The sequence below is a fragment of the Nesoenas mayeri genome (assembly GCF_963082525.1).
Source record: "Nesoenas mayeri genome assembly, contig: SCAFFOLD_186, whole genome shotgun sequence".
NCBI classification, from domain to species: domain Eukaryota; kingdom Metazoa; phylum Chordata; class Aves; order Columbiformes; family Columbidae; genus Nesoenas; species Nesoenas mayeri.
Window position 1 is genome coordinate 1 of NW_027660007.1, and position 10,778 is coordinate 10,778.

At 53.0% G+C, this 10,778-nt stretch overlaps 1 protein-coding gene across 2 annotated transcripts; it reads left to right on the plus strand.

Moving 5' to 3' along the window:
* Positions 1–6: 6 nt before the first annotated feature.
* Positions 7–10,777, plus strand: LOC308052439 (E3 ubiquitin-protein ligase HUWE1-like). Of its 2 annotated transcripts, XM_080364518.1 has the most exons (11): positions 7–72; positions 1,639–1,756; positions 1,838–1,930; positions 2,022–2,122; positions 4,085–4,132; positions 4,205–4,382; positions 6,917–7,008; positions 7,091–7,302; positions 8,625–8,682; positions 8,783–8,958; positions 10,569–10,777. In XM_080364518.1, coding segments are annotated over exons 1-11 (1,131 nt in total). In that variant the 5' UTR covers positions 7–18; the 3' UTR covers positions 10,570–10,777. The 2 variants fall into 2 exon arrangements, with proteins under 2 accessions (XP_080220644.1, XP_080220643.1); XM_080364517.1 differs by having other exon boundaries at positions 1,639–1,930.
* Position 10,778: the final 1 nt, after the last annotated feature.

The following is a 10,778-nucleotide window of genomic DNA, read 5'->3' on the forward strand; positions in this document are numbered from 1 at the left end:
CTCATCACCAACCTGGACATGGCGGCGTTCCAGTCGCACAGCGGCCTCTCCATCTTCATCTACCGCCTCGAGGTGCGACCCACCTTCAATTTGGGGTCCCCCCCTTTGCTTTGGGGTCCTCCCCTTAGTGCAGGGTCCCCCTGTCATTTTGGGGTCCCCAACGCTGTCCTGTGTCCCCCTGTCACCTTTTTGGATCCTGAACACTGTCCTGAGTCCCCCTAAAATTGTCCCCTCTTATCACCTTTTGGGGTCCCCCTGTGTCCCCATGTCACCTTTTGGGGTCCCCAACACTGTCCTGTGTCCCTTCTTATCAGCTTTTGGGGTCCCCAAGAGTGTCATTTGTTCATTTGTTACCTTTTGGGGTCCCCAACACTGTCTTGTGCTTTCTTGTCACCTTTTGGGGTCCCCAAGAGTGTCATGTGTCCCCCTGTCAACTTTTGGGCTCCCAACACTGTCCTGGGTCCCCCTGTCACCTTTTGGGGTCCCCAACATCGGCCTGGGATCCCAACACTGTCCTGTGTCCCCCTATCACCTTTTGGGGTCCCCCTAAAATTATCATGTCCCCTCTTGTTGGGTCCCCAAGAGTGTTGTGTGTTCCCTTGTTACCTCTTGGGGTCCCCAACCATTAGTTTGGGGTCCCCTCCGTTATTTTAGGGTCTCATGTTGGGGTCCCCAACACTGTCCTGGGTCCCCCTGTCACCTTTTGGGGTCCCCAACACTGTCCTGTGTCCCCGACACTGTCCTGTGTCCCCCTGTCACCTTTTGGGGTCCCCAAGAGTGTTGTGTGTTCTCTTGTTACCTTTTGGGGTCCCCAACACTGTTCTGTGTCCCCTTGTTACCTCTTGGGTCCCAACACTTAGTTTGGGGTCCCCCCATTATTTTAGGGTCTCATTTTGGGTTCCTCAAGAGTGTCCTGGGTCCCCTTGTCACCTTTTGCGTCCCCAACGCTGTCCTGTGTCCCCCTGTCACCTTTTGGGGTCCCCAAGAGCATCATGTGTTCCCTTGTCATATCTTGGGGTCCCCAACACTGTCCCGTGTCCCCAACATTGTCCTGTGTCCCCTTGTCACCTCTTGGGGTCCCCAACATTGTCCTGTGTTCCTTTGTCACCTTTTGGTGTCCCCAACACTGTCCTGGGTCCCCAACACTGTCCTGTCTTCCCTTGTCACCTTTTGGGGTCCCCAAGAGCATCATGTGTCCCCTTGTCACCTTTTGGGGTCCCCAAGAGCACCATGTGTTCCCTTGTCACCTCTTGGGGTCCCCAACACTGTCCTGGGTCCTCAACACTGTCCTGTCTTCCCTTGGCACCTTTTGGGGTCCCCAAGAGCATCATGTGTCCTCTTGTCACCTCTTGGGTCCCCAAGAGCATCATGTGTCCCCTTGTCACCTTTTGGGGTCCCCAAGATTGTCCTGTGTTCCCTTGTCACCTCTTGGGGTCCCCAAGAGCATCATGTCTTGCTTTGTCACCTCTTGGTGTCCCCAAGAGCATCATGTGTCCCCTTGTCACCTTTTGGGGTCCCCAAGAGCACCATCTGTTCCCTTGTCACCTCTTGGTGTCCCCACCCGTTATTTTGGTGTCCCCCCGTTATTTTGGGGTCCCCCCCTTCCCGGGGGGGGTCTCACTGGCGCCGTTTCCCCAGCACGAGGTGGATTTGTGCCGCCGCGAGTGTCCCTTCGTCATCAAACCCAAAGCTCCGCGTCCCCCCGCGGCCGCCGCCGCCGTCCCCGAGGGCGAGGACATGGAGACGGACATGGAGGGTGAGGACAGGGACGCCAGGGGGGGCGCCGCCCCCCCCGCTGCCACTTGTCCCCCCCCCGATGTCACCGTCACCCCCGCAGTGACGGACGTGACCATGGAGAGCAGCCCCGGCCCCTCCGCCGAACCGCGCCAGGACCCCCAAAACGCCGCCGCCGCCCCCTCCCCGCGCGGCGGTAGGTGCCACTGAACCCCTTGGGGACCTCGGGGACAACGCCGAGGGGGTGTCACATTGTCCCCTTTGTGTCCCCCCCCTCCCATTTTTAGGGGTCCAGTGCATCCCCCAACGCGCCGCGTTGCTCAAATCCATGCTGAATTTCCTCAAAAAGGCATCCAGGACCCCGCCTTTTCCGACGGAATCCGCCACGGTGGGTGACCCCTATGTCCCCAATGTCCCCAAGCCCTGGGGACACCCCCCACTTCACCCCTAGACCCCCCACTTCACCCCCACACCCCCCATTTCACCCCAAACCCCCCATTTCACCCCCAGTTCCACCTCAATTCCCCCCATTTTGCCCCAAAGACGCTTATTTCACCCCCAAATCCCCGTTTCACTCCCAAATCTCCCCCCGTTTCACCCCCAAATCCCCCTCTATCCCCCATAGATCTTCTTGTTGCCCCATATGGACCCTATACCCCCCCATATGGACCCTATACCCCCCCATATGGACCCTGTACCCCCGCCATATGCCCCCTCTAACCCTCATATGCCCCCTGTACCCCCTATATGCCCCTTATACACCCCTCTATCGCCCCATAGAGACCCTATAGCTCCCTGTGCCTCCCAACATGGATCCTATACGCCCCCCATGTTACCCTTATATTCCACGTAGGTCCCCTATACCCCCTTGTATTGCCCCATAGGGACCCTATACTCCCACATACTCCCCTATATCCCCTATCACCCCCCCATGTTACCCCTATACCCCCCATATGTCCTGTATACCCCCTTATATTGCCCCATAGGGACCCTATAGCCCCTGTACCCCTTCATATGTTCCCTATAACCCCCCATACACCCTCTATAACCCCCATATTACCCCTATACCCCCATATGCCCCCTGTAACCCCCCACATTACCCCTATGTCCCCCCATACACCCCCTATAACCCCCCATATTACCCTATACCCCCCCATATTGCCCCTATACCCCTCATATGCTCTCTATAACCCTCCGTATTACCCTATACACCCCCAATGTCCCCTATAACGCCTTATATTATTCCTATACCCTCCCATATGCCCCCTATAACCCCCTACATTACCCCTATATCCCCCCATACAGCCCCATAACCCCCTGTATTACCCTGTACCCCCTCAATGTCCCCTATAACCCCCCATATTATCCCTATACCCCCCATATGCCCCCTATAACCTCCACATACTTCTATATTCCCCCATACAACCCCCTATAACCCCCCATATTACCCTATAACCCCCCATATTATCCCTATAACCCCCCACATTACCCCATGTCCCCCCATATGCCCCTGTACCCCCCATATGCCCCCTATAACCCCCCATATTACCCCTATACTCTCCTATAACCCCCCATATTATCCCTATACCCTCCTATAACCCCTCATATTACCCCCATATGTCCCCTATACCCCCCATATGTTCCCTATAACTCCCCATATTACTCCTATACCCTCCTGTAACCCCCCATATTACCCCCATATGCCTCCTATACCCCCCATATTACCCCTATACCCTCCTATAACCCCTCATATACCCTCCATATGTCCCCTATAACCCCCCATATTACGCCTATACCCTCCTATAACCCCCCATATTACCCCGATATGTCCCCTATACCCCCTATATGTCCCCTATAACCCCCCATATTACTCCTATAGCCTCCTATAACCCCCCATATTACCCCCATATCTCCCCATATGCCCCCTATACACCCCCATATGCCCCCTATAACCCCCATATTACCCCTATACCCTCCTATAACCCCCCATATTACCCCCATATCTCCCCGTATGCCCCCTACACCCCCCCATATGGCCCCTATAGATCCCATAGCCCCCTCCTTGGGGGTCCATCACCCCTGACCTCCCTCCATTGTGGCGCCCGCAGTGATGGACGGCTCGCTGCCCACGTCCCTCAAGCACATCATCAGCAACGCTGAGTACTACGGGCCCTCGCTCTTCCTGCTGGGTCAGTGCGCCCCAAAACCTTTTGGGGGGCAAACAGAAACAATTTGGGGGTCTTTCCTTATCAAATTAGTTCATTAACACCCCCTTAATTGCGTCCGTGCAGCGACCGAAGTGGTGACGGTCTTTGTGTTCCAAGAGCCATCGCTCCTCTCCTCCCTCCAGGACAACGGCCTGACCGACGTCATGCTGCACGCGCTCCTCATTAAAGACGTGAGTTAATCACCACGCTACAGAACCACCTTTTAATTACCCCCCACAACGCTTAACGAGCTTCCCGCGCAGGTCCCGGCCACGCGGGAGGTGCTGGGCTCGCTGCCCAACGTGTTCAGCGCGCTGTGCCTCAACGCGCGCGGGCTGCAGTCCTTCGTGCAGTGCCAGCCCTTCGAGCGCCTCTTCAAGGTGCTGCTGTCCCCCGACTACCTGCCCGCCATGCGCCGCCGCCGCAGCTCCGACCCCCTCGGTGAGTCCCGCGCTCGTTCCACCCCGTTTCGGGGCAAAAAACGCCCATTTCTGCCCTTTGGCGCCAAAAACTTACAGCGCAACACGGGCGCCATTTTGAGGCTGCGTGTCCCATCGGCTCCTTTACATCTTCCGTGTTTCTTGTTAATAACGTTGTTTTTCACACGTTTCTTCAACTCCTTTGCTATTTTTGGTATTAGTTGACATTCTACGTTAATATTTAGGTTGGTTTTTGGGCTAAAATCTCTTAGTTTTTAGGAAATCCCCAATTTACAGCAAGAGGAACAACCCAGGTGCCATTTTGAGGCAGCACCAGCCCATCGGCTCCTTTACATCTTCCCCGTTTCTTGTTAATAACGCTCTTTTTTACACATTTTTCCAGTTGCTTTGTTATTTTTTGGTATTATTGGACATTCTATGTTAATAGTTGGGTGGTTTTGGGGGCTAAAATCTCTTAATTTCCAGGAAAACCCCAATTTATATTGAGAAGAACAACCTGGGCGCCATTTTGAGGCCATGCCGGCCCATCGGCTCCTTTACATCTTCCCTGTTTCTTATTAATAATGCTCTTTTTTATATATTTTTCCAGTTGCTTTGCTATTTTTTGGTATTATTGGACATTCTAAGTTGATGTTTAGGTTGTTTTTTGGGCTGAAATCTCTTAATTTTGAGGAAATCCCTGATTTACAGCAAGGAGAACAACCCAGGTGCCATTTTGAGGTCGCGCCGGCCCATCGGCTCCTTTACATCTTCCCCGTTTCTTGTTAATAACGCTCTTTTTTACACGTTTTTCCAGTTGCTTTGCTATATTTTGGTATTATTGGACATTCTATGTTAATAGTTGGGTGGTTTTGGGGGCTAAAATCTCTTAATTTCCAGGAAAACCCCAATTTATATTGAGAAGAACAACCTGGGCGCCATTTTGAGGCCATGCCGGCCCATCGGCTCCTTTACATCTTCCCTGTTTCTTATTAATAATGCTCTTTTTTATATATTTTTCCAGTTGCTTTGCTATTTTTTGGTATTATTGGACATTCTAAGTTGATGTTTAGGTTGTTTTTTTGGGCTGAAATCTCTTAGTTTTTAGGAAATCCCCAATTTACAGCAAGAGGAACAACCCAGGTGCCATTTTGAGGCAGCACCAGCCCATCGGCTCCTTTACATCTTCCCCGTTTCTTGTTAATAACGCTCTTTTTTTACACATTTTTCCAGTTGCTTTGTTATTTTTTGGTATTATTGGACATTCTAAGTTGATGTTTAGGTTGTTTTTTGGGCTGAAATCTCTTAATTTTGAGGAAATCCCTGATTTACAGCAAGGAGAACAACCCAGGTGCCATTTTGAGATCGCGCCGGCCCATCGGCTCCTTTACATCTTCCCCGTTTCTTGTTAATAACGCTCTTTTTTACACGTTTTTCCAATTCCTTTGCTGTTTTCTGGTATTATTGGACATTCTATGTTAATATTTGGGTGTTTTTTTGAGGCTAAAATCTCTTATTTCCAGGAAAACCCCAATTTATAGTAAGAGGACCAACCTGGGCGCCATTTTGAGGCCACACTGGCACATCGGCTGCTTTACATCGTCCCCGTTTCTTGTTAATAACGCTCTTTTTTAAATGTTTTTCCAATTGCTTTGCTATTGTTTGGTATTATTGGACATGCTATGTGAATACTTAGGTTGTTTTTTGGGCTAAAATCTCTTAGATTTCAGGAAATCCCCAATTTACAACAAGGGGAACAACCTGGGCGCCATTTTGAGGCTGCGTGTCCCATCAGCTCCTTTATATCTTCCCCGTTTCTTGTTAATAACGCTCTTTTTTACACATTTTTCCCATTTCTATACTATTTCTTGGTATTATTTGACATTCTATGTTAATATTTGGGTGGGTTTTTGGGCTAAAATCTCTTAATTTCCAGGAAAACCTCAATGTATAGTGAGAGGAACAACCTGGGCGCCATTTTGAGGCTGCGTGTCCCATCGGCTCCTTTACATCTTCCCCGTTTGTTCGTAATAATGCTCTTTTTTACACATTTTTCCCATTTCTATACTATTTCTTGCTATTATTTGTTGTTCTACTTTAATATTTGGGTTGTTTTTTGGGCTAAAATCTCTTCATTTTCAGGAAATCCTCAATTTACAGCAAGGGGAACAACCTGGGTGCCATTTTGAGGCCGTGCGTCCCATCAGCTCCTTTACATCTTCCCCGTTTCTTGTTAATAACGCTCTTTTTTACACGTTTTTCCAATTGCTTTGCTATTTTTTGGTATTATTGGACATTCTACATTAATATTTAGGTTATTTTTTGGGCTAAAATCTCTTAATTTTGAGGAAATCCTTGATAAACAACAAGAGGAGCAACCTGGGCGCCATTTTGAGGCTGCACCGTCCCATTCACTCTTGGTGCATTTTACACCTTTCCACCCCATTTTGTGTCACTTTTTGACACTCCACATGAATTTTGGGGTGCTTATGTCAATTTTAACCATTTCATATTAATTATTAATGTTCTAAATTGTGTGTTTTCCCCCCAAAACAGGCGACACAGCCTCCAATCTGGGCAGCGCCGTGGACGAGCTGATGCGCCACCAGCCCACCCTCAAAACCGACGCCACCACCGCCATCATCAAGGTGCCCCCCCCACCCCCATTTTCCCCCCCCTCCCCAATGTAAATCGTCCAGTTTTGGGTGATTGGAGGCCATTTCTGCACAGCTGTTGGAGGAGATCTGCAGCCTGGGCCGCGACCCCAAGTACATCTGCCAGAAGCCGTCGATGCAGAAGGCGGACGGGCCGGCGGCCGCGCCCCCCCCGCGCTCCCCCCACGCGGCCGAGGAGGCGTCGAGCGAGGATGAGGAGGAGGAGGAGGTGCAGGCCATGCAGAGCTTCAGCGCCACGCAGCAGAGCGAGCCCGAGCACAGCCACACGTGAGCGGGGCGGAGCTTGGGGGTGTGGGGGCGGAGCTTAGGGGTATGGGGGCGGAGCTTGGGGGATGGGGGTGGAGCTATGAGGCTTTGGGGGTGGGGTGTGGGGGGGCGGAGCTTGGGAGGGTGGGGGCGGAGCTTAATGTGGGGCGGAGCTTAATGTGGGGCGGAGCTTAATGTGGGGCGGAGCTTAATGTGGGGCGGAGCTTAATGTGGGGCGGAGCTTAATGTGGGGCGGAGCTTAATGTGGGGCGGAGCTTAATGTGGGGCGGAGCTTAATGTGGGGCGGAGCTTGGGGGTGTGGGGCGGAGCTTAATGTGGGGCGGAGCTTAATGTGGGGCGGAGCTTAATGTGGGGCGGAGCTTGGGGGTGTGGAGCGGAGCTTAATGTGGGGCGGAGCTTAATGTGGGGCGGAGCTTGTAGGAGTGGAGCAATGAGGCTTTGGAAGTGTGGTGTGGGGGCGGAGCTTATGGTGTGGGGGCGGAGCTTGGGTGGGGGCGGAGTTTGGGGATGTGGGGGTGGCATGTGGGGGTGGAGCTTGGGGGTGTGGGGGCGGAGCGTGGGGGCGGAGCTTAATGTGGGGCAGAGCTTGGGGGTGTGGCGATGGAGCGATGAGGCTTTGGGGGTGCGGTGTGGGGGGGGAGCTTGTGGGAGTGGGGGCGGAGCTTGGGGTGGGGGTGGAGCTATGAGGCTTTGGGGGTGGGGTGTGGGGGCGGAGCTTGGGGTGGGGCGAAGTTTGGGGATGTGAGGGCAGAGCTGGGGGTGTGGGGGCGGAGCTGGGGGGTGTGGGGGTGGAGCTTGTGGGGATGGGGCGGAGCTGGGGGGTGAGGGTGGAGCTATGAGGCTTTGGGGGTGGGGTGTGGGGGCGGAGCTTGGGGATGTGGGGGTGGAGCTATGAGGCTTTGGGGTGGGCGTGGGGGTGGAGCTTGGGGATGTGGGGGTGGAGCTTGGGGGTGTGGGGGCGGAGCTAAGAGGCTTTAGGGGGTGGGGTTCAGGGGCGGAGCTTGGGGTTCAGGGCGGGGCTTGGGGATGTGGGGGCGGAGCTTGGGGGTGTGGAGTGGGGGTGTTGGGGCAGAGTTTGGAGGCGTGGGGGTGGGATTTTGTGGTCTGGGGTGGAGCTTGGCACGTGGGGGCGGGGTTTGGCTATTTTGAGGTGAGATTTGGAGATATTGAGGTGAAATTTGGTGATATTTTTGAGCTAAAGAATTGGTGTTTTGGGGTAAAAAATCATCGTTTTGAGTGATAAACATATATTTTTAGGCGCTAAATCAAAATTTGGAGGGGAAAAATGGATTTATTTGTTAAAAATCTCCTTTCTTGTGCAGCGTGGTGGGCACGGAGGAGCGAATCCCTATCCCCCTGATGGATTACATCCTCAACGTGGTGAGGACAAGCCGCCATTTCACCCCCAAAACCCCCAAAACCCTTCAATTCCTCCCCCCAACCCTCCAAACCTTCCAACCCCCCCAATTTCCCCTTGCAGATGAAGTTTGTGGAGTCGATCCTGAGCAACAACACGACGGACGATCACTGCAGGAGTTCGTGGCGCAGCGCGGCCTGCGCCCGCTCGTCACCATCCTGGGGCTGCCCAACCTGCCCGTCGACTTCCCCACGTCCGCCGCCTGCCAGGCCGTGGCCGGCGTCTGCAAGTCCATCCTGGTACCAGCGCTGCGCCGCCCTCCCCGACCTCCTGCTTCCGCTTTTCCGCCCAAATTCCCGCTTTTCCTGCCCAAATTCCCGCTTTTCCCACTCAAAGTTCCACGTTTCCCGCCCAAAGTTCTGCTTTTCCCGCCCAAATTCCCACGTTTCCCGCCCAAATTCCCACGTTTCCCGCCCAAAGTTCCGTTTTTCCCGCCCAAATTGTTCGTTTTTCCCGCCCAAAGTTCCACGTTTCCCGCCCAAATTCCCGCTTTTCCCACCCAAAGTTCCACGTTTCCCGCCCAAATTCCCGCTTTTCCCGCCCAAATTCCCACGTTTACCGCCCAAATTGTTCGTTTTTCCCGCCCAAATTTCCGTTTTTTCCCGCCCAAACTTTTTGTTTTTCCCGCCCAAAGTTTCCACATTTCCCGCCCAAATTTCCGTTTTTCCTGCCCAAATTGTTCTTATTTCCCGCCCAAATTTCCATTTTTCCCGCCCAATTTTCCATTTTTCCCGTCCAAATTTCCATTTTTCCCACCCAAATTGTTCATGTTTCCCGCCCAGACTTTTGGTTTTTCCCGCCCAAACTTTCCGTTTTTCCCGCCCAAATTTCCACGTTTCCCGCCCAAATTGCCATGTTTCCCGCCCAAATTTCATTCTCCCGCCCAAAGATTTCACATTTCCCGCCCAAATGTTCCATGTTTCCCGCCCACATTTGCGTTTTTCCCGCCCAAATTTCCACGTTTCCCGCCCAAATTTTCATTCTTCCGCCCAAAGGTTTCATGTTTCCTGCCCACATTTTCGTTTTTCCCGCCCAAATTTTCATTCTTCCGCCCAAAGATTTCACGTTTCCCGCGCAAATTTTCATGTTTCCCACCCAATTTTTCGTTTTTCCCGCCCACATTTTCGTTTTTCCCACCCAAATTTTCACGTTTCCCGCCCAATTTTTCATTCTTCCCGCCCAAAGATTTCATTTTTCCCGCCCAGATTTCCACGTTTCCCACTCAGATTTCCACGTTTCCCGCCCAAATTTCCACATTTCCCGCCAAAATTTTTCCTTTTTCCCACCCAAATTTTTTGTTTTTCGCGCCCAAATGTTCCGCGTTTCCGCCCAAATTTCCATTTTTCCTGCCCAAATTGTTCACGTTTCCCGCCTAAATTTCCGTTTTTCCCGCCCAAATTTTTTGTTTTTCCCGCCCAAATTTTTTGTTTTTCCCGCCCAAATTTTTCACATTTCCCGCCCAAATTTTTTCACGTTTCCTGCCCACATTTTCGTTGTTTCCCGCCCAAACTTTTCGCGTTTCCCGCCCAAACTTTCAATCCCAATTTTAATTTCACCAGCTTTTCATTTCCCGATTTTAACCCAATTTTAATTTCACCCCCTTTTCATTTCCCAACTTCAGTCCCAGTTTTAATCGTTCCTCAGTTTTCAATCCCGCTTTTAATTTCCCTCCATTTCATTTCCCCTCCCCGCGTTCCCGCGCCGGCTCGTTCATTCATTGGCGGGTTCATTCATTCCCGGGTCGGTTCATTCATTCCCGGGTCGGTTCATTCATGCGTCGCTCCGTTCGCTGATTGGCCGCCGTGCCCGCGCCCTGATTGGCCGTTGCGCGTCCCCCCCCCCCCCGCAGACGCTGTCGCACGAGGCGCGCGTGCTGCAGGAGGCGCTGCTGCAGCTGGAGGCGGTGCTGGGCGCGCTCGAGCCGCTGCACCGGCCAATCGAAGCGCCGGGAGGGTCCGTGCTGCTGCGCGAGCTGGGCGGGGCGGGGCCTCTGCCGGACGCCACGCTGTCGGCGCAGGCCACGCCCCTGCTGCACGCGCTCACCGCCGCGCATGCCTAC

Excerpts from the sequence above, each read along its gene's own strand:
- LOC308052439 (XM_080364517.1), top strand. The coding sequence starts at position 19 with ATGGCGGCGTTCCAGTCGCACAGCGGCCTCTCCATCTTCATCTACCGC. Across the intron at positions 2,123-4,084 it reads TTCCGACGGAATCCGCCACG|GACAACGGCCTGACCGACGT; the intron begins GTGGGTGACCCC and ends TCCTCCCTCCAG. Across the intron at positions 8,683-8,782 it reads TGGATTACATCCTCAACGTG|ATGAAGTTTGTGGAGTCGAT; the intron begins GTGAGGACAAGC and ends TTCCCCTTGCAG.